The sequence below is a fragment of the Dipteris shenzhenensis genome, chromosome 9 (genome assembly GCF_047967505.1).
Source record: "Dipteris shenzhenensis isolate YYH24624 ecotype China chromosome 9, Dip_SZ_1.0, whole genome shotgun sequence".
In the NCBI taxonomy this organism is placed as follows: domain Eukaryota; kingdom Viridiplantae; phylum Streptophyta; class Polypodiopsida; order Gleicheniales; family Dipteridaceae; genus Dipteris; species Dipteris shenzhenensis.
Genome location: NC_141604.1, coordinates 57,278,567 through 57,306,022, shown reverse-complemented (window position 1 = coordinate 57,306,022; position 27,456 = coordinate 57,278,567). Strand labels below are relative to the sequence as shown.

The 27,456-nt window shown below is 46.7% G+C and overlaps 1 protein-coding gene across 1 annotated transcript in view; it reads right to left on the bottom strand.

The window, feature by feature from the left end:
* LOC147898879 (uncharacterized) overlaps positions 1-25,717 on the bottom strand; it is a 41,291-nt gene extending 15,574 nt beyond the window's left edge. Inside the window, exon 1 of the mRNA XM_087379375.1 lies at positions 25,554-25,717. Within this exon, the coding sequence (XP_087235501.1) occupies positions 25,554-25,647 (94 nt within the window). The 5' untranslated portion in view covers positions 25,648-25,717. The remainder of the gene's footprint in view (positions 1-25,553) is intronic.
* Between the last annotated feature and the right edge of the window lie 1,739 nt (positions 25,718-27,456).

Genomic DNA, 27,456 nt, shown 5'->3' with positions numbered 1-27,456 from the left:
TCCTCTTTGGCTGAGAATGCAATTGGGCATTGGCTACTATGTCCTCTTGGCGATTGAGGACTTGGTTCGAGTTTTCAGGGCTTGGTGAGTTGTGATTTTGCTATTGCAATTTCTTTTTGCCATAAGCTATTGGTTGGCCTCGTGTGCCGCCTCTTTCTTGGCTCACAGGTGCCCAGGCAGTGCTACATGAGTCATTCTTTGGTTGGGTACTTTGCTGATTTTATTTTGGAGCTTTGAAAAGCTTTGTGAATGCCATCTGGAAACCACTCAAAGAGAGTGCAGCTGGGGTGCTGTGTGATTGCATCTGGACAGCCAATGGAATTGCACTCGGAAAAGAGAATGCCTTTGGATTGAGCCTATGGGTTAAGTGCACTTATGTGATGGTGTTCTATGCTTGAAAGCCTTGCGAAGGCTTAGTGAATTGGGGCTGCGTGCTCAGTTGCAGGGAAGGTCTCCCAGATGCAACTTGTAATCATTTCACTGTGAAATATAAAGAAATATCGAAAGGGGCACCACGGTGTTTGGGGCCAATCGGGTGCACTTGTCTATGTCTATTGAGCAGGGGCATTCTAGCCTCCATCCCTTTTTCAGTGGTTTTGTTTGTGAACAAATGGGTAAATGCCAAATGGTGATCATGCAATGGTTAATGGTTGTGATATATGCTTTGTGAGCTGTAAATAAGTGCTGAAGTGATTAATGTTGAGACTGCCATCTCCAGGGTAGACTGGCCGACCAGCTCCCACGCAGCAGGGGGGCCAGAGGGGGTAGGCTGGCCGACCAGCCCCTGGCCGACCACGTCCTGGCCGACCAGCTGGTCGGCCCAGTTGGCTGACCGACTAGGCTGGTCGGTCTAGGCTAACTGACCGACCCTCCTGGCCTTCCCTATATAAGGGCCCTCCCCCCTTCCTCATTTTATCTACTCCCTCCAGCAGCTCCTCAAGGCTCCAGTCTTCAAGCCTGCTCCTGGCCGTCCCTACCTGAGCCCCCCTCAGCTGCCCTGTTGGCTGCCCACGCTCCCTCAGCAGATCCCTCCTCTTTCCGGGCTCATGCCTCCTCGCTCCAGGCTTCTTCAGTCCCCTCGTTCCAAGGTGCCTGCCTCTTCGCCCCAGCCTCCTTCAGCCTCCTCATTTCTAGGCTCCTGCCTCCTCGGTTCAGGCTCCTCTAGCCTCCTCGCTCCCAGGCCCCTGCCTCCTCGCTTCAGGCTCCTCAAGCCTCCGTGCTCTCAGGCTGCAGCCTCCTTGTGCCCTTTCCTCTGCTTCAGTTCAGCCCCTTCTGCAGCCTCCTTGTGCCCCCTTCCTCTGCTTCAGTGCAGCCCCTTCTGCAGCTCCTGTTTCTCATCCTATTCAGGATACTTTGTATTTCAGTTGCTGCCCTGGTTTATGGGCTGAGTTACAGCAGATCTGTTTGTGGCACATCTAGTTGTCTCTGGTGTTCTCTGTGTGGTTCTGTAGCTTCAGTTTGTTTGCATCTTCCGCTGCCATTTTAATATGGTATCAGAGCACCAGAATACTCTCTGATCTTGGCGCTCCTGTATTGATGAAGTTGAAGAAGCTTGTCGGCAACTCTCTTTCCCGCTGACTACAGAGCTCTCTTCTTCCCCTATATTTTTTTTTGCTGCCTGTCGGCAGCCCCGTTCTAGATTTCGATCTGCTCACCAGCCCCGTTCTCTTCAGCCCTTGGTTGCTGTCCACTCCCTGGTTTCAGTCATGGCTGATGAAACAAAGGATTCTGCTCCGGATCTTCGCGTTCCCCCTATGTCCAGTTTCTTTCAAGAGTCTGACAAGCCTGTACGCATCCCCACTCTTCCTACATTTCCAGATGCTCGGCAGTTAGATGGGACCAACTATTCCCTTTGGAAAATTCAGATGGCGTCTGTATTGGAATCTTATGATCTTGCCGAGTTTGTTGATCCCGGGATCCCTCGTCCGTCTCCTGAGGAGGATCCAGATGCTTCCCTTACCCCCACTCCTGCATTTGTTCACCTTGAGCTCTTGAATTCGGGACCCCTTCCTGCAGTAGAGTCATTGGCTCTCCATAGTTCCGATGCTCGTGAATGGATCGTTGATAGTGGGGCCTCTCAGCATATGACCCCCTCCTCCTCACTGCTCCAGGATCTCACCCCTCATTCTAGTCGGGTCTGCATCGGCAACAAGCACTCTATTCCTGTTCATTCAGAGGGCTCTCTTGATATTATTCCTGATGGCAAAGGGGGTAAACACTCCTCTTGTGTTCTTTATGTTCCGTCTCTCGGCTTTCATCTCCTTTCGGTTCATCAGATTTGTCAAAACAATATGAAGGTTGAGTTTGAAGCGGCCTCTATTACCATTCGCGATCGTGCTACCGGACAGCCGGTTTGGACCGGCCATTCTACTAATGGTATCTACAAGCTTGTCGCCCTTCCCTCCCTTACAGGCACCTCTCTTGGCGACCTTTGGCACTATCGGTTTGGTCATCTACACATTGATGCTCTCCATCGTGCTTTCCGTGATCAGCTTGTCATCGGCCTCCCTAACGTTGGCACTCGCCAAGGTCTCTATCCCTCTTGTATATTGGGCAAACAACATCGCGAGCCGTTCGCCCATCATGCCTCTCGCCGTGCCACCGTTCCGCTTGGTCTTGTTCACCTCGACCTATGTGGCCCTATGCAGATTATGTCACTGGGGGGAGCCTCGTACTACATGCTCCTGGTTGATGACTTCAGTCGCTATTCTTGGATCTATTTTCTTTCCCACAAGGATCTGGCTTTCAGTCGTTTCCAGACCTGGCTGACCCTGGTCGAAAAAGAATCCAACCACTCGCTCAAAATCCTTCGTGCTGATAAGGGTGGTACCCCTTCTGATAATGGCGTGGTTGAACGTAAACATCGTACCGGCGTGGAAATGGCTCGGACCATGCTGACTCACAGTCAACTCCCTCAGTCCCTCTGGGCCGAGGCCATGATGACCGCGATCCATACTCTTAACCGCTCTCCGACATCAGCAGTTCCAGGCTACAACTCCGTCTCCACTGGATATCGCCTATATGATCCTCGCCGCCGCATTATCTCCGTGAGCAGGGATGTCCTTTTCAACGAGCAGGTCCTTCCGCCATCCTCCGACTCTCCTCCTATTCTTGGAGATCCGTCCGATGCCCCGGAGCCCTCGATCCCTCCACCTGCCTCGTCCCCCGTTACATCACCTCCTATTCTCTCTCCTCCACCTCCTTCTCCGGCTCCACCCTCGTCTCCTCCTCCTTTGGAACCCCGCTCGGTACGTGTTCCGCGATGGCTCATTGATACTCTCCGCTCCTCCGGTCTTGAGGACCCCTACTCCGAACCACACCCTGATGATGGGCCTCGTCGCTCTCATCGCCACCCCCCACCGTCCTCTTCTGATCCCCTCCATGTCAATTACGCCCTTATGTCTCGCATCCTCGCCACTCGCGAGCCCACTACCGTTCCTCAGGCTCTTGCCCAGCCTAATTGGAAACAGGCTATGGAAGCGGAAATTCATGCTCTTCTTCGGAACCATACCTGGGACCTTGTTCCTCGTCCCTCACACCGTTCCGTAATCGGTGTCCGGTGGATATTCAAAACAAAGTACGCCTCTGATGGTTCTGTCGACAAGTATAAAGCTCGGCTGGTGGCTAAAGGCTATGCCCAACGACCCGGCATCGACTATGGGGAGACCTTTGCACCTACCGCCCGGATGAGCACCATCCGAACGATCCTTGCTCTTGCAGCCCACCATCAGTGGCCCATTTTTCAAATGGACGTCAAATCTGCGTTTTTTGAATGGTGATCTTCAAGAAGAGGTATATGTGGATCAGCCACCCGGCTTCATTAATTCTCGTTCTCCTTCCATGGTCTGTCGCCTTCGCAAAGCCCTCTATGGTCTCAAGCAAGCTCCTAGGGCCTGGAATCAGCGTATTGATACCTTCTTCTGCGGCCAAGGGCTTCATCGCTCTCTGGCTGATCCCAATCTTTATCTCTTTCATGAAGGACAGCTTCATACCTTCATCATTCTTTATGTGGATGATCTAATCCTTACTGGGAGTCATACCAATCATATCCTTGCCATTAAAGTTGCTCTTCAAACTGAATTTGAGATGACGGATATGGGCCTCCTCCATTTTTTCTTGGGTCTTGAGATTTGGCAGACCAAGAGGGGGTATTTTGTCTCTCAGCAGCGCTATGTTCACGAGCTCCTCGAAACTTTCCACATGGCTGACTGTCGGCCCATCACTTCTCCCATGGATCCCAACTCTAAACTCTCTGCTTCTGGGTCCACTGCTTATCCTGATGCCTCCCTCTATCGCCAGCTTGTTGGTTCTCTTATCTGGCTACTTAACACTCGACTGGATCTCGGCTTCTCTGTCGGCACCCTCAGTACCTTCATGCAAACCCCTTCACTTTCTCATTGGCAGGCTGCTCGACGTCTCCTCCGCTATCTTCAGGGGACCTCTACTTTCGGGCTCCTATATACTGCCGGTGGTTCCTCTCCTTCCCCGCTCACTCTCCGAGGTTGGAGTGACTCTGATTGGGCTGGCGACCCCGATTCTCGCCGCTCTACCACAGGCTATGTTTTCTCCTTTGGCTCTGCGGCTATCTCCTGGTCCAGCAAACGCCAACCCACGGTCGCCCTATCCTCCACCGAGGCTGAGTATCGTGCTATGTGTAGTGCCACCTGTGAGGCTGTGTGGCTTCGGCACCTTCTTCTCGATTGTGGTTTTCAGCAACCCGCTCCTACCACACTTTTTTGTGACAATCAAAGCTGTATTGCCCTTGCTCGCAATCCGGTTTTCCATGCTCGGACAAAACACATCGAAATTCAGTACCACTACACGCGAGAAGGTTCTTGACGGTACCATTTTGCTCCTCTTCAGCACCACTACCGACAACGTCGCCGACATTTTTACCAAACCTGTTTCCTCTCCCCTTCTCCAGCGTCATGCCAGCTCTCTGGGTCTTGTGCCACACCCTGGAGCTGAGAGGGGGTGTTGAGACTGCCATCTCCAGGGTAGACTGGCCGACCAGCTCCCACGCAGCAGGGGGACCAGAGGGGGTAGGCTGGCCGACCAGCCCCTGGCCGACCAGGTCCTGGCCGACCAGCTGGTCGGCCCAGTTGGCTGACCGACCAGGCTGGTCGGTCTAGGCTAACTGACCGACCCTCCTGGCCTTCCCTATATAAGGGCCCTCCCCCCTTCCTCATTTTATCTACTCCCTCCAACAGCTCCTCAAGGCTCCAGTCTTCAAGCCTGCTCCTGGCCGTCCCTACCTGAGCCCCCCTCAGCTGCCCTCTTGGCTGCCCACGCTCCCTCAGCAGATCCCTCCTCTTTTCGGGCTCCTGCCTCCTCGCTCCAGGCTTCTTCAGTCCCCTCGTTCCAAGGTTCCTGCCTCTTCGCCCCAGGCTCCTTCAGCCTCCTCATTTCTAGGCTCCTGCCTCCTCGGTTCAGGCTCCTCTAGCCTCCTCGCTCCCAGGCCCCTGCCTCCTCGCTTCAGGCTCCTCAAGCCTCCGTGCTCTCAGGCTGCAGCCTCCTTGTGCCCTTTCCTCTGCTTCAGTTCAGCCCCTTCTGCAGCCTCCTTGTGCCCCCTTCCTCTGCTTCAGTGCAGCCCCTTCTGCAGCTCCTGTTTCTCATCCTATTCAGGATACTTTGAATTTCAGTTGCTGCCCTGGTTTATGGGCTGAGTTACAGCATACTTTGAATTTCTCATCCTATTCAGGATACTTTGAATTTCAGTTGCTGCCCTGGTTTATGGGCTGAGTTACAGCAGATCTGTTTGTGGCACATCTTGTTGTCTCTAGTGTTCTCTGTGTGGTTCTGTAGCTTCAGTTTGTTTGCATCTTCCGCTGCCATTTTAATAATTAAAGGTTTAGTTCCACTGCCCTCTGAGTGATTAGAGGCCGGTTTCATTGGTTCCATTGCCGGGATACCACACACTCTTTCTCAAGAGGTGGGCCTCGGTAGTTTGGTGGAAGGATATCTTTGCTGCACTTTTTGACAGCTGAATATTACAACCATAAACATGGTGAGTACCCATGAGCAAGAGAGCTCCACAACTCCTCAAAGGAGAAAGCAGGAAAGCCTTAATGATCCAGCTAGTGTACAGCTGCAGGGAGCACAACAAATGCCTTTTGAGCAGGCCACACATGAAGCTACAACTGAGCTCAATGGTGATATTAGTTCTAGCAGTGAGTCAGATGATGCTACTATGTTGAATGCACACCTTGCAAGTGCAGTGACTGCTTTGACTCAGCTGGCTCAAAATTTGGCTCAGATTGTGCAAACAAATGCCAAGAAGAAGAAGAAATCAAGAAAGCACAAGCATGGAAAGAGTGAGTACACACATGCATCAGCTTCTCATGGCGGACCGCACACTCATGCATCAGTTTCCCATGAGGGACAGCCATCAAAAATGACTCAGAAAGTGACTTCCAAGAGAGAGGAATCGCCCAAAAGAGCACTTGAGAAAGAGGTACAAAAAGTACAGCCAGTGCAACAGTATGAGCAGCCAGCACAAGGCCTTGGTTTGGGTACTTCTACTCCTCAAAATAATAATGTGGCTCAACCACCTCAGCCATATTTGAGGCAGCAACCTGAATATTTTGGTACAGATTCTATCTTTGATGCTATGTTGATTTCACCGCCAATTGGGCATAGAAAGCAAGCCATGTATGACAATGTGGGAATGCAGCCAGGCATGCAAGCCACAGCATATGCTCCCATGCCTAATGTTCAGCCAAGCATGGCTCTCCCTAGTGAAGGGAATGCTGCAAATATACAGCCATCTTTGGGACAGCAGCCAATATCAAATGTATATAAAGAATTTAAGGATGGTGGTTCTCATGTCAAGTTTGATACATATAATGGAGTACATGACAGGTACAAAGCCCTCACATTCCTTCAACAATTTGATGCTGCATTTCTTGGGGGTTTGTTTACAGAAGCATCCAAGATGAGGAAGGTTGCCACATTTTAGGCAATGCACTTAAGTGGTACACCAACCTTATGCTTCATGGAGATGCACCTGCTACTTGGCTGGAATTTAAGCAAGTGTTCTCTTCTACTTGGCTTTCTCCAACTTTTGAAGTTGAAGTACTTTCACACTGGCATGACTTGTCATACAAACTTTGCAAGAATCTTGATGATTACACCAAGAGATTTTGGGATGTTTTGCTGCCATTGAGCTCTTACAGGCATGTTTCTTTGAAAGAGCAAATAGAGAGGTACTGTTGTGGATTGCCTAGTGAGCTACGTGATTATTGCATCAAAACCAAGGTGGGTTCTATGACTCAATTATTTGAGAATGCAAGGACAGCATATGCATGGATGCAGGAGAAGAATTTGGGCTTTATGGACAGCAAGAAAGAAGACAACAAACGGGCTGCCAAACACCAGCATAAGGACATCAAATCTGAAAATAAAAATTATGGCAAACGACTGTTTCAAAAGGGAGGAAAAGCCCAATTCAAAGCTGGTCAAAGGCGTGGACAGCCTAATAAACAGCCCGTACCAAGTTATCTGATGAAGAAAAAAAGTCACTCATGGAGCAAAACAAATGTTTTATATGCAAAGGAGAGGGACACCGCTCTTATGATTGCCCATTCAAGAAAAGAGACAGGTCAGATGATGGTAAGAATGGTGATAAACAGGCTGATCGGAAGGGCAAAAAGCCTAAACCTTCCGCAGGACTTCTTCCAGATGTGATTGGGAATTTGCCACATGCACATGATGAAGAGGAAATGAAAAAGACTGAGATGTGCAGAGCATGGGGAAAAATCAGAAATCAGAATTGTTTGTTTTTCTTTGATTCTGGGGCAAAGGCGAATTTCATAACTCCTGATATGGCAGGAAGGCTTGGCATCAAGCCTGAGGAAATGGGGCCATCCGGCATGTGTGATATGGCCAACCCTGAACTCAACACACATGTCACTCCTATCATTGGCAAGTTGAGGATGCATATCCAGGGATATCAGGATGCAGAGGACTTCTACATCAGAGTGTGATGCTTTGCTTGGGATGCCTTGGATGTACAAGGTGGGGGCTGATGTGCAGATGAGAAACAAGAAGATTTCTTTAACTCATAGAGGCAAAAATCATGTACTTGATGTAAAGTTGAAAGGGGAGTCCATCCCTGTAGTTTCAGCTTCTTGTATTTCCAATGTAATAAAGCGTCATATTTCAGCGTACTTGATTTTTGTCAAAGAGGACAGCCAACCAGTTCAAGAAGGCTCTACTCTTTCTGCTTTAGATAGAGAAAGTCATGTGGCGCGATGCACCACTGTCAATAATCTAAGGTTCATCCGCAGGTACATGAACTGCCTCTGTGCAAATCTCCTCAATTGCTACGAACAGCTCTATTGGTACTGTCTGCGCGCTGTTGCTGGAATCTTTCTTTACTCCATTCTTCTCATTCGCAATCTTCTTCCGGCACTCATTCTGCTTGTGCCTTGCCTTGTTGCAATAGAAGCACTTGATCTTCTTCTTTCTCTTTTTATCATCAGAAGAAGATGGGTTACCAGATTTTCAAAATTGTTTCTCAGATGCACTTCCTCAAGAATTACCTCCCAAGAGGCTTCGAGGATCATCAAATTGATATAATTCCAGGAAGCTCACCGCCTAATATACCTCCCTATCGTGTCAGTAAGGCACAACAGGAAGAGATAATGTCACAAGTGAAGGAACTCTTGGAAAAGGAATTAATACAGCCAAGTAATTCTCCTTACTGTTCCCCTGTGTTGCTTGTGCAAAAGAAGGATGGCGGTTGGAGAATGTATATTGATTATAGGGCTTTAAATAAAGTCACAATTAAGAACCGTTTTCCAATTCCACGCATTGATGATATATTGGATCGGTTGGAAGGTTCCTCAATGTTCAGTCGTATTGACCTTAAAAGTGGATACCATCAGATAAGGATACGGCCTGAAGATGTCTACAAGACTGCCTTCCGCACTTCATTTGGCTTATATGAGTTCCTTGTGATGCCTTTTGGTTTGACTAATGCACCTGCCACTTTCAATAGAATGATGGACAGAATTTTTAGAGCACACAGAAAGTTTGTGGGCACTTTCTTCGATGACATCATTGTGTTCTCTAAAAATGAGCAGGAGCACAGGAAACACCTCACTATTGTGTTTCAAGAGTTGAAAAGACACAAGCTATTAATAAACACCAAGAAAAGTGAGTTCTTTATGCATGAGATTCATTTTCTCGGTCATATAGTGTCAAAGAATGGAGTCAAGATGGATCCTACAAAAGTTGAGGCCATAAGGAGTTGGCCAATTTTGAAAAATCTGCATGAAGTCAGAAGCTTTCTTGGGTTGTGTTCATACTATCGGAGGTTTATAAAGTACTTTGCAGAAATTGCTTCTCCCTTGCATGTTTTACAAAAGAAAGCTGTACCGTTTCAATGGGGACCAAAGGAAAATGCAGCTTTTGAAGAGCTGAAGCAAAAGTTGTGTTCTGAACCCGTTATTATCTTGCCAGATCTTGCAAAACCCTTTGCTGTAACTTGTGATGCATGTGGAAACAGCATAGGAGGCACTTTGATGTAGGATGGCAGAGTGGTTGCATATGAGAGTAGAGTTCTCAAAGATGCTGAATTGTACTTGCAGACATACGAGAAGGAAATGTTAGCAGTGATACATGCTTTGACCACATGGAAACATTACCTTCTTGGAGCTGATTTTTATGTGCAGACAGATCATCAGTCACTTAGATATTTTCTCACGTAGAGAAAATTATCTGAAAAGCACATGAGATGGGCTAACTTCCTCTCAATGTTTCATTTTCAAATTGTACATGTGCCGGGTAACAAAAATGTCGTGGCTGATGCACTTTCCAGGAAACCACACCCTGAAGCAGTCTCCAAGAAACCCAGTGTTTCAGCAGTGAGCATTGCTTACAACAATGTGTTAGATGTGATGAAAGATCAGTATGTTAATGATGCTGATTTTTCAACTATTTATGATCAGCTTTCTAATGGTCAAAGGCATGATCACTATATGTTGAAAGAGGGTTTCATTTTGATGCATGGACGACTCTGTGTCACTGATCAGATGCGACAGAAAGTCATAATGGAAAGTCATGCTCCTCCATATGCAGGACATAGGGGAATTACAGCAACAATTACAGCAGTGGAGCAATACTTTTATTGGCCATCTTTGAGGAAAGATGTGGAAGAATATGTGAGAACATGCATGGTTTGTCAAAAAGTAAAGTTTGACAAGCAGAAGGCACCTGGGTTGTTACACCCTTTGCCAATTCCGGATAGACCATGGCAAAGCATAGCTATGGATTTTGTGTTTGATCTTCCACATACTCCTACTGGACATGATGGATTGTGGACAATAATTTGCAGGTTTAGCAAACAAGCCCACTTTGTGCCAGTAAGAAAGAAAATTACAGCAGATCAAATGGCCAAATTGTTTTTGCAGCATGTCTTCAAGTATCATGGGATGCCTGAATCCATAATCAGTGATAGAGGTCCGAGGATGACCAGCCTCTTTTGGAGAGGACTGTTTGAAAATATGGGCACTACGCTGAATTTTTCGTCATCTTTTCACCCTCAGTCTGATGGACAATCGGAGCAGGAAAACTCTACCATCTTGGATATGTTTAAATGCTATGTCTCAGACCACAAAAGCAAATGGGAGCATTATTTGCCTTTGCTAGAATATGCTTACAATAATACGGTGCACACATCCACAGGTAAAGCACCTTTTGAAATAGTGGAAGGTGCCAGGAAGATACCTCCCATTTTGCATACAAAAGAGAAAATCTTCGAAGCTGATCGTTTTGTGGAAAGCCTTGAAGAGGCTTACAAGAAGATCAAATGTGCCTTGCAAAGAAGTCAGGACAAGCAGAAAAGAGCAGCAGATAAGCACTGCAGGGAATTGGTATTCACAGAAGGTGATTGGGTTTTGCTGCGTTTTCAGAAGGCAAGGCTGAAAAATAAGAAAAGCAAGGAAAGGTTGTACACAAAGCTGAACATGCGTTACTATGGTCCTTTCTAGGTTTCTGAAAAGATAAACGAGGTAGCTTATAGGCTGAAGTTGCCTCCGCATTGGAAGATACATAATGCCTTTCATGTGAGCTTATTAAAGCAATATCATGGAGATATTCCCGAGGATTTACCTGATGAGGTGCAGCCTGAAGTGGAAGAACAGAATGAACTTCTGGTCCCAGAGCAGATTCTGGCACACAGAGATAGAAAGCTCAAGGGTAAAGTTATCCATCGCTACTTGGTAAAATTTCAAAATTACCCATCACTTGATGCGAAATGGGTGGAGGAAGGTGAACTGGCAGATTCACCTGGGATATTGCAGCTTTACCTTGAAGCTTTCCAATTAGAGCCGACTGCGGTCCGGACTCCTACAGGTAGTTCAGCAAAGCGAGCGTCTGGAGCATTACCTAGTGTTCGAGAGGGGGGTAGCACCACTCCCTCAGTACAGACGGGCTCACTGTGATTTCATGAGGTCGCTTGATGACACTGTACGTTTCATCCAAGATACTGAGCTGACAGTATTTCTGCTGTGAGACTTCATGATATTGATGCATCTTGACTATTGGTCGCCGAGGATCACATAGATTTTGACCAGTGTATATGGATGGATGCATGCCTCTCCTAGCCATATTTTCATTGTCTCTGTATACTATAGCAAAGGCTTTCTTGTATACTCTTTTATGCTATATTTCATGCTCGCTCCTGTGTTTTGAGGCAGCAAACTGTGGTTTGTTGTTTCAAGAGAGGGGTATGTCACGGGGGCATGAAATTCTAAGTACTTTAATGTACTACAAGACCGTGACAACTTTGGTTTTAAAAGTCCAAGCGTGGGCTTAATAATGTGTAATTAAACGCGGCATGGTGCCTAGCACATAAGCATAATTAATCCCTAGGCCCAAAGGCATTCCAAGGAATTAAAAGAGTGGTTGTTGGAAAATGATGATGTGGCATTTTTAATGGGCCCCCTAGAGGGCCATGTACCTTCAGTGGCCCCCCTAGAGTTCCAAGTGGCTCTAGAACCTTCTACATGCTCCTTTGCCATTCCTGGACCTTCCTGGGCCTTCTAAACTTCACATGTGTGGTTTTCTCTCTCATCTTCTCCCTTTGTTGAGATTTTGGACTGGTTTTTCAGCCTCCCACGCAGCGGAAATAATGCCCAGGAGCTCACACAGTGTGCAGTGTGGGTGTGGAATCACAAACTTCTTTACTTATGTGCATTCAATAGGTGTGCAGACTCATCAATAGACAATGAACCAAACTAGATAGAGAAACCACCATATAATATATTTCCGTCCACAACTATGGACACAATACAAGAGAGACAGATCCAGAGTCCCACCAATGTTGTGGTCCTCTGATCTTACCACAAAGTCCTTCTCCTATCTGCTGGCTATCTCTAGACTAGAGTCCGTGTGCTCCACCTCAAGCGTAAGTAAACTTTCCGTCTAGGATGATCCTCTCCACCTTGCTGTCTGGAAACCAGCCTAGGTGGGCAGCCTCCTGGCTAAGTCTGCAGCCCTGCTAGCACCTCTCTATCCTCCTGAATGTAGGTCCAGAGGGTGGCTGCCTGCTGCTCCTTTCTGCTCTGGATCTGCTGCTGCAAGTGATGATGAAATGAGGCCTGAATGGCCTCTTTATATAGGCCCCAGGGGGGGCTGATAAAAACCGACCAGCCTGGTACAGACTGGCCGACCAGTCTGTGGCTGGTCCAGCCCTATAAGGCACACAACCCAGGGCTTTCTGGCCCAAACTTCCAGGGCCCTTTGGCCCTCCTTTCAAGGCATATATCCAGCCTATAAAAGGCCTGTTTCCTGCCCACTGAAAGCCACTTTTCCTGCTGCAGATCTGGGCCTGCACTCCCTGCAATGTCTGTGCCTCTGCCAGGCCCTCTTCCCGGCCACGTGTCCTGCACCGTACGGGTTCCTTGTGCTGGCTACTGCTTCGCCTTTTGCTACTGCAGATCCATCCTAGCTCCAGGTACCCACCATCTCTATGATTCTTGCCCACATGGCATCCAATCAGATGCCCATGTGACAGACACTCAAACCCTAGGTTCACCCCCCCCATGCTCTCCTCATTTGGGGGCTTACAGATGGGGAGGTGACCTTTCCAACACCCCCTCTCACCGACACATCTCGGCCCAATGCCAACACCTCGATGAAAATGCTCCAGTAACTCCCTGGTCGTAGTCCTCTGGAACCTTTCGGTGTCAAAATCTTTTTCTGGCTTTTCATCCAGTGGCTCCTGCTCCACCGGGTCCGGTTCCGCTTCCGCACACCATCCTGGTACACAGGTCCATCTCTGGTAGCACCTCCTGGTACCACCGCCTTCAGTCACATTCCCGCCTCTGAACTTGAGCAACCCAGCCGTCACGATCTTCCAGTCGTCCCCCTCATAATGAGTGAACAACCTCGAGTCTTCCAGGCACCATGCTCTGAGGGTCTGTTTCAACCCGTCCTTCCTTTGGCAAGGTCTGCAACCAATGAATATTTCCAGATAACCTGGACCATGAACTCTCGCTGAGTTCTCAAGCAGGTACTCTTCTGGCTTCAGTACTCTTTGTCCACCACCTTCTAGCAATCTGCGTCCGAGATTTGAAGAAGCACCAATACTTCCCCTTTTGCCTTCGAAGAAGGCCAATTCCTTCCAATCTCTTATCACCTGAGACAAATGAAGAGCAAAATCTCTCCACAGCATGCTATAAAGGCTCAAATGCAGAATATCAAATACATACCAAACTGTTGCACTGCCTGAATGTTCGCTCTGAAAGCAAACCATGTACCTCAATGAGGCACCCGCCAAGATCCTGTGTAATCCTGTACTGTCCCCTTCTGAACTCCAGCATCCATCTGACCATGAGACCCCAGGGCCTTCCATGGAATCCACCCTCGTGTCAGTGTCAACAGCTACACACCTGGAAGGTACCAAGCGCTCCATACTGTCCTTCACCTTCACAAAGGCATCTGACTCCTCGTCGACCCACATCTCTATGTCAGACACCCTTACTGTGATTTCTGGATCAACATATCTGACCTCGGTAACACTTGGTGATGTCACCAGGAACAATTCTTCGATTACCACATTTGCTTTGGCCTTTCCCTCTGAATCTGAGTCAGACTCCTGTTTGTTTTTCAGATCCGCCTTTTTCTTTCTGCAGTCCTTTGCAAAATGTCCGGGCGTATCACAATAGAAACACTTCTTCTTGTGCTTCCTCTTCGAAGTCTCCTCGTCGTCAGAGTCATCTTTATTGGACTTGCCACCGTTAGGCTTGCCCTTTCCTTTACCAGTGGAATCCTTCACCAGCATCGCCTTGTCATCTTTGTCCTCGTTGTAGAGCTTCTCCCGAGCTTCCTCCTGTAGCAGTAAGGGACACAACTCCTCAAATGTCAGAGGTTTGGTCCTCTGTCCTGCTGTCACAGCCGTAACAAAGCTCTTGAAACTCCGAGGCAGTCTCCTCGGTACCATCAAGGCCAGATGGCATGAGTCCGTCTTCTGACCAATTGCTGCCAGCTGATCCCGCACCACCTTGACCTTCGTCAAATGGCTATGTACCGTATCGCCTTCTTCCATATCAAGATTGTAGAGTTGATGCTTAAGAAGCACGATCCGGGAGGTATTATCTGTCTCGTACAGATCCTTCAGGGTGGCCCACGCCTCTACTGACGTCTCGGCCAGCTGGATATGCGGAAGAACAGAGTCCGCCGTAGTCCCTATGATTATTGCCAGGGCATGGGCATCTCTTTCTTCCCAAGCTTCAAGCTCCTCTCTGTCTACTGCCATGAGTACCTTCCCTTTACTGTCCACCAAGTCTTCCGGCTTCGACTCCTCTCCCGTGGTCAGCTTCCACAACTTCCGAGCCACTAAATGACTCCGGATCTTCACTTTCCAGATCGGGTAATTAGTCCCGTCCAGGTTCCCAGACTCTCCAAAGTTAGGGATAGTGAAAGAGAGAAAACTGGAGGAGGAAGGGATAGCGGGGGCTGAAGAGGCTGTAGATGGCGACATCTCTGCTGTATATACCACACAGCAAAGTCAACCAAACTCAAATTCAGTAAACCAGAACTCTGAACGCACCTGACTGAACCTGAGTCACCCTCCTTCTCGCAAGGGCACAATCCTCCAGTCGTGGAAGTCGATTCCCTACAGCTTCTGAATCAGGGTCGTCCTTCAGCAAGGTCCCTGCCTTCAGGCTCCCACACCTGTGAGCCTCCTACTTGGGCTCTGATACCATGTTAGAAAATACCCAACAGAGGGTACACGCAGCGGAAATAATGCCCAGGAGCTCACACAGTGTGCAGTGTGGGTGTGGAATCACAAACTTCTTTACTTATGTGCATTCAATAGGTGTGCAGACTCATCAATAGACAATGAACCAAACTAGATAGAGAAACCACCATATAATATATTTCCGTCCACAACTATGGACACAATACAAGAGAGACAGATCCAGAGTCCCACCAATGGTGTGGTCCTCTGATCTTACCACAAAGTCCTTCTCCTATCTGCTGGCTATCTCTAGACAAGAGTCCGCGTGCTCCACCTCGAGCGTAAGTAAACTTTCCGTCTAGGATGATCCTCTCCACCTTGCTGTCTGGAAACCAGCCTAGGTGGGCAGCCTCCTGGCTAAGTCTGCAGCCCTGCTAGCACCTCTCTATCCTCTTGAATGTAGGTCCAGAGGGTGGCTGCCTGCTGCTCCTTTCTGTTCTGGATCTGCTGCTGCAAGTGATGATGAAATGAGGCCTGAATGGCCTCTTTATATAGGCCCCAGGGGGGGCTGATAAAAACTGACCAGCCTGGTACAGACTGGCCGACCAGTCTGTGGCTGGTCCAGCCCTATAAGGCACACAACCCAGGGCTTTCTGGCCCAAACTTCCAGGGCCCTTTGGCCCTCCTTTCAAGGCATATATCCAGCCTATAAAAGGCCTGTTTCCTGCCCACTGAAAGCCACTTTTCCTGCTGCAGATCTGAGCCTGCACTCCCTGCAATGTCTGTGCCTCTGCCAGGCCCTCTTCCCAGCCACGTGTCCTGCGCCGTACAGGTTCCTTGTGCTGGCTACTGCTTCGCCTTTTGCTACTGCAGATCCATCCTAGCTCCAGGTATCCACCATCTCTATGATTCTTGCCCACATGGCATCCAATCAGATGCCCATGTGACAGACACTCAAACCCTAGGTTCACCCCCCCCATGCTCTCCTCATTTGGGGGCTTACAGATGGGGAGGTGACCTTTCCAACAAATTCCGTTTTTCTTCATAACTCCTCACCCGTTTGGATTCCTCGACTTCCGTTTGGATTTCTCGACTTCCCCTCTGCCTCCCCTTCGTAGTGATATGCTTTTCCCTCCGTGCATTTGGTAGAACGGGCAGAGCTGAGCACTTCTTTTGCTGGTCGAATTAGCAAAAGTGGCCTTTTCTGGACCTTTTTGCTTCTACTGCCTCCTGGGCCTCTCCTCTTGCAGAGCTACAGCTTTCTGTTGAATTTCGAGTGGTCCCACGCGCTGGTTGACTGGTTTTTCTCAGTTTTGGAGGACTTTCCGGCGATGAAACTTCTCCAAAACCTTCTCAGTGCATTCCTCTCTGAAGCACGCTTCTTTTGAGCCCAAGAACTCCCACTTCTTCGCGACAGAAGTGCTTCTTTTCGTATTTTTCGGTGGAATTCTTGCTGGTCGGCTCTTGTAAATGCTCTTTCTTCATGTCTTTGCACTCCTCTTTGGCTGAGAATGCAATTGGGCATTGGCTACTATGCTATTGGTTGGCCTCGTGTGCCACCTCTTTCTTGGCTCACAGGTGCCCAGGCAGTGCTACATGAGTCATTCTTTGGTTGGGTACTTTGCTGATTTTATTTTGGAGCTTTGAAAAGCTTTGTGAATGCCATCTGGAAACCACTCAAAGAGAGTGCAACTGGGGTGCAGTGTGATTGCATCTGGACAGCCAATGGAATTGCACTCGGAAAAGAGAATGCCTTTGGATTGAGCCTATGGGTTAAGTGCACTTATGTGATGGTGTTCTATGCTTGAAAGCCTTGCGAAGGCTTAGTGAATTGGGGCTGCGTGCTCAGTTGCAGGGAAGGTCTCCCAGATGCAACTTGTAATCATTTCACTGTGAAATATAAAGAAATACCGAAAGAGGCACCACGGTGTTTGGGGCCAATCGGGTGCACTTGTCTATGTCTGTTGAGCAGGGGCATTCTAGCCTCCATCCCTTTCCAGTGGTTTTGTTTGTGAACAAATGGATAAATGCCAAATGGTGATCATGCAATGGTTAATGGTTGTGATATATGCTTTGTGAGCTGTAAATAAGTGCTGAAGTGATTGTAGGTTTAGTTCCACTGCCCTCTGAGTGATTAGAGGCCGGTTTCATTTCTTTTGGCCAAAAATGAAAAAACATATGTGGCACGTTGTTTTTCGTGTCAAGTAACTAAGGCAAAGCGGGTGCAACCACCCGGACTTTTACAGCCCTTGGAAATACCACTCGGTAGGTGAGAGAGCATTTCCATGGACTTTATAGTAGGTATACCTACGACTCAAGGTGGATATGATTCTATCCTTGTGGTGGTTGATCGTCTTACCAAGATGGCTCAATTCATACCGACTAGGGAGTCTATTAGTGCCCCGCAAGTGGCGGATTTGTTTAATATATTAAACGTATATTTCGTCTGCATGGATTACCCACATCCATAGTGTCAGACTGGGATGTTAAACTTACTAGTCATTTTTGGACTGCAGTGTTTGAGACACTAAGGACAGAGTTGGGAGTGGGGATCATACAGAAACGGAATCACAAACTTCTTAACTTAATGTGCATCACATAGATGTGCAGACTCATCAGTAGACAATGAACCAGCCAGATATAGAAGCTACCAAAACAATATATTTCCATCCAAAACTATGGAGACAACAAAAGAGAGATAGATCCAAAGTCCCACCAAAGCGTGGTCCTTTGATCTTACCACAAGGTACTTCTACTATCTACCGGCTATCTCTAGACTCAAGCCCGCGTGCTCCACCTCGAGTGTGTGTAGACTCTCCGTCCCGATCACAACACCTTGCTGTCCAAAAGCCAGCCTAGGTGGGCAAGGGGCAGCATTTACTAGCTCAGTCTGCAGCTCCTCTAGATCTCCTTCACACTATTCATCGAACCCTTTCGATAACGTATTTCAAAATCAAAATCTTGCATTAACTCTGCCCATCTAGCCTTCTTCCCCTCAATTCCGACCCGTCACACACATACTTGATTGACTGATGATCTGTCAATACAAGAAACTTAGAACCATACATATAGTGTCTCCAAACCTTGAGAGCATACACAACTGCATATAGTTCTTTTTGTAGTGTGAGCCAATGATATTGGGTGTCGTCTAGCTTTTTACTTTCAAAAGCTACAGGTCTTCTCTCTTGGAATAAAGCTGCCCCAATTGCAAAGTCACTCACATCAGCCTCTAAAACATAAGGCGGGGTTGGTTCGGGCAGTGCAAGAACAGAGGCTTCCTTGATAGTTTGCTTCAAGGTTTCAAAAGACTTGTTCAATGCATCATTCCAAGAGATTGGCTGGGTAGACATGCATCCACGACCTTTCAATATGTTGGTCAAGGGTGCCGTGATGTGCGAATAATCACGCACAGACTTCCATAGAAAGACCGTAAATCCTAGGAAAGAATGAAGTTGTTTCACTGTTTGAGGGATGGGCCATTCCAAAACCTTCTGGATACGATCTAAATCAATGCTGATACCTTCGGAAGAAATCTTGTGTCCTAAGTAAATGATCTCCTTCATGAAGAAGTCACATTCACTCATCTTGGCATAGAGCTTATGCTGTCTTAAAATAACTAAGACAATCCCGAGGTGTTCAATCATTTGTTGGAAGGTAGCGGGAGCATTGGTCAAACTAAAAGGCAATACGAGAAACTCGTATTGGCCATACCTAGTATGGAAAGCAGTTCTATCTATGTCTTTAGCATAGATACAGATTTGATGGTAACCCATATGCAAATTAATCTTAGTGAAGTACTTCGCTTCGGCCAATCGTTCTATCAAATCATCTGAACGAGGAAGAGGGTATTTATTCTTAATTGTTACTTTTATCAATCGTTTGTAATCTACACGCATTCTCCACGAACCATCTTTCTTCTTTCTTAAGAGAATAGGTGCACCCCAGGGTGATTTACTTGGGCGAATATAACCCATATTCACATAGTCTTGTAGCTGTGAAGCTAGCCCATCCTCCTTGAGTTGGCTCATCCTATAAGGTGGAATACTAATAGGTTGAGCCCCAGGTACTTAATCTATGCGATGATCTACTGCCCATTTTGGAGGTAAACCTTTTGACAGTTGTGCAGGGAATACATCCATGAAATCATCTAACAACGTTCTCAATTCTCGGTGTTCAAACACGCTTAAATCATTTTTGTTATTAACAGAGACAACAAATGAAGAAAGCGGAATTAAGACACACTGATACACATCATAATGAGAAGTGTTTATTATATTTCGAAGATGCATCGCAGATACAATAGGTCCCTGAGAAGAGGGAATATTATCACATTGAATACAAAATTAGGTGTCCTTGTCCAAAAAAGAGAGTGTATGATCTTTCCATCCAATCCGAATATCGTGGGTTTTAAACCATTCTATTTTGATTAACAAGTCCACATGTTCCAAGTGCATAACATAGCACGTAAGAGCAACTGTGTAGTCTTGAATCCGGATAGAAAGTTCGTCGACCTTACGATCCCAAAACTGTTTCCCAATTGGAAGCTGCACCTCGTAGAGGTGTCGTGGACAGCCCCACCCTTTGCACAAGTTTGTAGTTCACAAAATTGTGAGAGCTGCCCGGGTCAAAGAGAATGTGAAGTCTTTGGTCCCTTACTTCTCCATAAGCTTAGAAAAGATCATGGGGCCCAATAACGAATTATTAAAAGTGCAATTACAAGAAAGTGGGCAGGTAATGACATTTACAGAAATACATGTCATCGATGCTTGGTTAGCTCCCTTGGCTTTGGTTCCTTGGCCTGCAAGGAGCTTTGGTCCTGGCGCTTGCATCTGGTTCTTGCGCTTAGGACAATCATTCCGAGTGTGGCCCCGCTCCTCGCAAATAAAACGTCCTTCTTTCTTTAGCTTAAGGGTGCGTAGGAAACGGGCTCTACCATTCTTCGTTTGAGTCAAATTCTTCTTGGAGGCGTTGTCTACTGACTTCAACTCCCAGATACCAGTTGTTGACTGGAAGAACTTCCTCTTGTTCTTCCCGCTCGTGTCGGCAGTAGTGGTTCCCTTTGCGCTGGCCATAGTATCATCATAGATGCACGCATAGTTCATAGCCTCTTGTAAAGTGGTACAATCGTTGTTCTTGATCTGAAGCTTATACGAGTCAAGCAAACCATCCATAAAGAAGCCCAATAAGGTGACAGGGTCCATCTTTGTAGCTCTCGTCTACAAATCAAGAAACCTTCTGAAGATAGAAAGTCAAATTCAGCTTGGACATATCAAGGGCCTTGAATTTGCCTACAATATCATAATCCCCCTCCTTCAAAAACTATTTCCTGAAGACCTCTTCAAATTCGATCCATGTGGAGGGCTTCGATCGGAGTTCCTTTCACCACAATAAAGCCTTCCCTAATAAATACCCTGCTGCAAGTTGCATCTTCTTCTCATTAGATAAGGGTGAAACTAGAAGTGTACTTGCCACTTGTGCAACCAAGTGTCAACCACTTCCTTGGTCCTGGATTTTCGATCTCCTGCTTCACATCGAATTCACCAAGGCTCTCACTCGCCTCTCTTCTATCCCAATCCAAGCAATCAACAACGCTAACTGACGAATCAACTAGCACTTGTAGGATATCACCAGGAATTTCGAATTTGAATCATACCTAGAGGAAATCACGTCCAATCTCTCTCGCAACAGAGATTCATACCTCAGGAGTTGGATCTGATACCAACTGACATGTTCCCAGCACTCATGAAACCTCTAACTTGCAAGCAAACACAAGAACACACCAAACGTTAGGAATCTGAGCAAGCTGCTCACCACCCAACCATGACACCTACGAGATACAATCCCGAATCAAAATATGTTTCCTCCGAGCCACGAGCTGAGCTACTGGCACAAACTCCCAACCAAATCCTGACAACCTCGTGTCCCATACCACCAAGTGGCGCCTAGAGGCCTTGGATATGTTGCTGGGCCTTGGGCTACGCTAAGATGTTAAGACAGGCAATCTCCAAATGCAAACGCCAGGGCCAAACAACTGGCCAAGAAGGCCAAAACTGGCAAATCTCCAAACACCAAGGTCAGGGCCAAATAAATGGCCAAAAAGGCCATAACTAGCCGACCAAAACTGAGATGTTGAAGCGGAAGCAGAGGATGCTGGAGAGGATGCAGGAGTGGAGGCAGAGGAAGATGGAGAGGATGCAGGAGTGGAGGCAGAGGAAGCTGGAGAGGATGCAGGAGTGGAGGCAGAGGAAGCAGAGGCAGCAGCAATATTGGAGCGCAAATCTGGCCGACCTAACCGACCGGATCTGGCCGACCAGTTTTGGTCGGCCAGTTGGCCATTTATTTGGCCCTGACCTTGGTGTTTGGAGATTTGCCAGTTTTGGCCTTCCTGGCCAATTGTTTGGCCTTGGCCTCTGCATTTGGAGATTGCATGTCTTAACATAAGATGCAGGCGCATGTCCGCGACTCAATCCAAGATCACACCTAGCACCAGGGAACGAGACTTGCTCCCCTCGGCTCACTGAAAACTGAACCTCTGGGCCCCTTATATAGACTGAGGCCCAATGCGCCAAAAATAGCAAAGACCTCTATTTGGTTCGTACCCTTACCACTCAACCTGAGAATCAATCCTGCCTAGCCCTAAGCCTCCCCAAACTACTTGAGCTAGTCTTGTCCACCCCAGTACACGTCCAATACTCTAATCCGTGCACATGACACTCATAATAAGTGAATAACCTGGAGTCTTCCAAACACTATGCTCTGAGGGTCTGTTTCAACCCGTCCTTCCTTTGGCAAGGTCCGCAACAAAAGAACCATCTCGAGAAATGAAATCCCAAGAATATCTCTAGATAACCTGGACCATGAACTCTCACTAAGCTCTCAAGCAAGTACTCTTCTGGCTTCAGTACACCTTGTCCATCACCTTCTAGCAATCTGTGTCCGAGATTTGAAGAAGCACCCACACTTCCCCTTCTGCCTTCGAAGAAGGCCCATTCCTTCCAATCTCGCATTACCTGAGACATATGAAGAGCAGATTCTCTCCACAACATGCTATAAAGGCTCAAATTAAGAACATCAAGTACATACCAAATTGTTGTACTACTTGTGTGCTTGCTCTGAAAGCAAATCATGCACCTCATGGAGGCACATACCAATAACTAGTGTAATCCTATACTGCCCCCTTCTGAATGACAGCAACCATCTGAACATGAAACCCTAGGACACTCCATGGAATCGATCCTCATGTTAGTATCAACAACCATGCACTTGGAAGATACCAAGCACTTCATGCTGTTCTTCACCTTCACAAAGGTTTCTGACTCCTCGTCGACCCACATCTCAATGTCAAACATATTCTGCTAGGTCGACATATCTAACCTCAGTAACACACGGAGATGTCACCAAGAACAGTTCTTCGATTACCACATTAGCTTTAGCTTTTGTGTCATCTTCTGAATCTGAGTCGCACTCCTTGTTTTTTTTATCCACCTTTTCTTTCTGCAATCCTTCACAAAATGGCTTGGCGTGTCACAATAGAAGCACTTCTTCTTCTGCTTCTTCTTGGAAGTGTCCTCGTCATCAGAGTCATCCTTCATGGACTTACCACCATTAGGCTTACCCTTCCCTTTGCCAACAACGCCTTGTCATCTTTGTCGTTGTTGTAGAGCTTCTCCCTAGCTTCTTCCTCGAGCAGTAATGGACCCAACTCCTCAAAAATTAGAGGTTTGTTCCTCTGTCCCACTGTCACAGTCATCACAAATCTTTTGAAACTCCGAGGTAGTCTCCTTAGTACCATCAAGGCCAACTAGCACGAGTCCACCTTGTCACCAATCGATGCTAGTTGATTCCTCACCACCTTGACCTTCGTCAAGTGGTCATGTACCGAATCTCCCTCATCCATATCTAGGTTGTAGAGATGATGCTGAAGAAGCAAGATCCGGGATGTGTTATCTGTCTCGTACAAATCCTTCAAAATGACCCACACCTCTACTGACATGTCGGCCATCTGGATGTGAGGAAGCACACAGTCTGCCATAGTCCCTATGATCAATGCCAGGGCGTGGGCATCTCTATCTTCCCAAGCATCGAGCTACTCTCCATCTACCAGTATGAGTATCTTCCCCTTGTTGTCCACCATATCCTTCAGCTTCGCCTCCACTCCTGTTGTCAGTTTCCACAACTTCTGAGCCACTAAATGACTCCAGATCTTCACCTTCTAGATAGGGTAATTTGTCCCATCCAGTTTCCCAGACTCTCCAAAGTTAGGGATGGTGAAAGAAAAAAATCTGGGGAAGGAGGAAGGGAGAGAAGGGGCTGAAGAGGCTTTTGAAATCGGCATCTCTGCTGCTTAACCACACAGCAAAGTAGAACAAACTCAACCTTCCGTGATCTTATCACAAGGTACTTCTACTATCTGCTGGATATCTTTAGACTCGAGCACGAGTGCTCCACCTCGAGCGTATGTAGACTCTCCGTCCCGATCACAACACCTTGCTGTCCGGAAGCCAGCCTAGGTGGGCAGGGGGCAGCATTTACTAGCTCAGTCTGCAGCTCCTCTAGATCTCCTTCACCCTCTGGGAATAGGCCCAAGAAATCCCTAAGTGCTGCTCCTGTCTGCTCTGTGTTGGCTGTTCCTGGTGATGAGATATGAGGGCACAAAGGCCCTTCTTTTATAGGCCCCCAAGGGGCTGTCAAAATACCGACCAGTCAGCCCTAATGGACCGACTGGCTTGCTGGCCGACTTGGTTGGCTGGTCCAACCAGCCCTATATAAGAGCCTATGCCAAGCCCTTTTAAGCTCCTGCCTTGTCACAGTCCGAGCCTATTGCAGGCCCATGGCCTGCCCAATGCCCCCGCCTGGTCGCTGCTCCTGATCCGCCTGTGTACGGCCTTCTTCCGGGTCCTGTTTGCAGACCGAGACCCTGCCCATAGCCCTCGCCATGCCGTCACATGTGCCAGCCATGTGGCGCCTCTTGCCAGGCCTAGATCCAGGGGCTGTTGCCCTCGCCATCCATCCTGCATAGTCTTGCCATCTGAGGCAGCCTCTAGAGCTCCATGTATTTCTCTTTTCTTTCTCTGATCTTTGCCCCCATGGCAGCCATAGTGCTACCAATGTGGCCTTCTCTCAAAGCCTAGGTTCACCCCCCCCATGCTCTCCTCATATGGGGGTGTACAGATGGGGAGGTGACCTTTCCAACATCCAGGTCCCATTCCCTGCATCTGTGGCATGTTCAATGAACCACTACTTCCATTAGTCAAATTCCACTTACAAACAACTTTGAGAACACTGAACGGAGGCTACTCAGAAACCAAACACCAAGGACACTGATTGGCCCCAAACACTTTGGCGCCCCTTCCAGTATTTATTTAATTCTTCAGGCAATGGCAATTGTGCAATTACATCAAGGGCTCACCCTTGCACTCTGCTACACTAGCAGCCCACTGCCCAAGCCAATACTTGGCATCAGAATGCATCCAATTCCCAGGTGTCACTAGAACCCAACTGTTAGGGCAATTGGATAAAAACCAAACAAACAAAACGCGCACGCGCACATACACAAGAGTGCGTGCGCATATCTATGTATGTATATGCACATATCTCTCTGTATATCTATGTGCACACACACACATCTTTGTATGTATTTTGATTGTATTGACGTCCACTAAAGGCTGAAATACGCCCTATGGGACCTAAAAGTAGCATTACAAGATAGCAAATGAAGTAATGTGCAATGTGGAGGAGCAAGTCCTAGTGGTTGCTACCAGTAGTGAGTGCAGAGACATGAGGATGCCTAAGAAGTCGTTTCCGAAGTTCCACAACTTCCCGAGGCGCCATTAAATGCTGCTGTACATACTGTACAGTATATATATATATGGTGACTAAATGCTTATATATATATATATATATATATATATATATATATATAGATAGAAAATCTTTAAGGTATTGTTATGGTTACGTTCACAATTTTGACGCTTTCTGTGAATAACTTCAAGTACAAGTTTGTGAAAAAAAAACGAAAAAAAAAAAAGTTCGTGACATGAAATCTAAAATTATATAATGCCTAGAGAAATGATCAGCCTATGACATACATGGTTTTACAGAACTATATGTAAACAAATTTTTCCCACCGCAGTTCCGAGTCAATTTCTTTATATTTCTTTCTTCATATGATCATATCGCTCACTGGAAAGAATGTTAATAGAAACTATCTCGTCTGAGACGACAGGTCTTGAAACAATATATCCGTTTTTGCATTCACAGCATTGAACACCATGAAATTTATTCGTGATTGTTACCATTAAACCAAAACTTGAATGCTGGAGCAGCAAACTTTAGCTCGCAAATACATCGATAAACACCCAACCTGGTAAGACAGAGCTGCAGTGGTTGCTGCGAGGAACCCTTCGGCGAGCGAGCAGAAGGGGCCACTCAACAGCTGCGATGCCATGAATGCCCATTATTTCATCAGCGTCCTCAACCGCATGCTGTTGAAGGACCTCGCGTCCTTAAGAAGCTAAATTATACATGATTAAGCAAATGTACATTACCTTTATCGATGATTAAGCAAATGAATATTACATTAGGTTGTGGGCACAAGATAATAAGAGCTTAGACGTTCCAATGGGAACAACAAATTGAGGTTTTGCAAATTCCCAATAAGGCTAGAAGTAAGTTGTTTGCTGGCTTACTTGGGAGGCATTTATGTCGTTGTGAGGCAATTCCATGATCCTATGTTTGTTTTTCCATGTTTTTTGGAGGGATGCTACTAGTTGCTTTTATTTTACTTTTTTGGTTTGCATTAGCGAAATGCAAGAAGTTATGAGGTTTGTAAGTTCTACACTACAAAGAAACCAAAATCGTTTCTTAAATCTAGTGCATCGCTCATTGGTGATTTTGTGAACCACTCATTGGTGATGTGATGCTATTAAGGTTTGTGAAATCATGAATTCTTCCATACAAAGCATGAGATTGTGAAACTATTGATTCTTCCATTTAATTGAGTCCAGTGCTCAACAAGACTGGAAGCATTCATATTTTGTATTTCAATTATTTTGCATTTTGAAGTAGGTCATTATCAAAAGGGTTGCTGCTGTTGAAGGCTAAACTGTCACCAAAGCAAGGATACACTAAAAATGGTAAGATAATAAAGATAATTACCCCACAAGTATAAAGTTAGTTAGAATTAGTCTACAAAAGCTTCAATCTAGAAGTTGGAAGTTCTTGAATCCATAAACATGTCTCAAAATACCAAGTTCAAAGAGTGTCAGTTTAGAAGGAAGACACCTCAGAGGACAAGTTTTCTTGGTTATAACTTATATGTTAAGCTTGCTTTAATTTTAAGCACTTTTCCTTTTTTCTTTTCTCTTGTTATGTTATGTGTCGCCACACCCCTCACATTTATAAAACTCCTAGAGTGAGCTTGACGCCTCTTGTAAGTATTGACCCATTGTGATTCGCATAAACCAAGTTCCAAAGAACTACCGAATCTAAGGTCCTAGTCCTCGCAATCCCATGTTACGTTGATCTTGACCCCATAAACCTTTTTCAAGACAATCTCTTAGCATAGACATCCAATCGATAGTTGTGAGCGTTAAGGCCACTATGCCTTAACCCCGACCATGTACAATCCTCAAACACATATATGTATATGGATGACATAGAAGATTAGCGTGTTCTGCACTCACCAAAAACTGTGTGGCTCTATTCTGGCTCTCCCTTTGGAGCAAAAAGACATTTTTTGATGATTTCCTTGTTTCTTTCGACACGATTGAGAGTCCGGAATGACCTGCAGGGGCAACCATTACCTGATTTTGGTGTCCATTGCACTTCAGGAGTTCGAAAACCCCTTCATTCTTGAATTTGGGGATCATTTCGTTGGATTTTTGACTCACTGTCTTTGCTTCAACATTTTTCTGCCAATGTGTTGAAACTCAAGTTTGAAGCAACCATTCATAGATTTGTCAGCTGCAGTGGACTCCTAAAGTCCTAAAACTTCTGTGTTGCTCATCATTCGTTGGTGTTCACAAACAGATCTATTTGCAAAAATGCTTCTTTTGGTCCATGTGTTGGACTCGATGATTGGGACCAGGTTTCCAAAACCATCTATTCCATTGCGTTCTGGAGGTCCGAAACCCCTACCTATCAGTTGTTTTGCACGATCCTTTGGATATTTGGAGAAGCTTTGTCTCTCTGAGATGTCAAATCATCTCCTTTTTCTCTGTGTTAGAAAATCATTCAAAGGTTCAATTTCAAGTCAATTGTAAGGG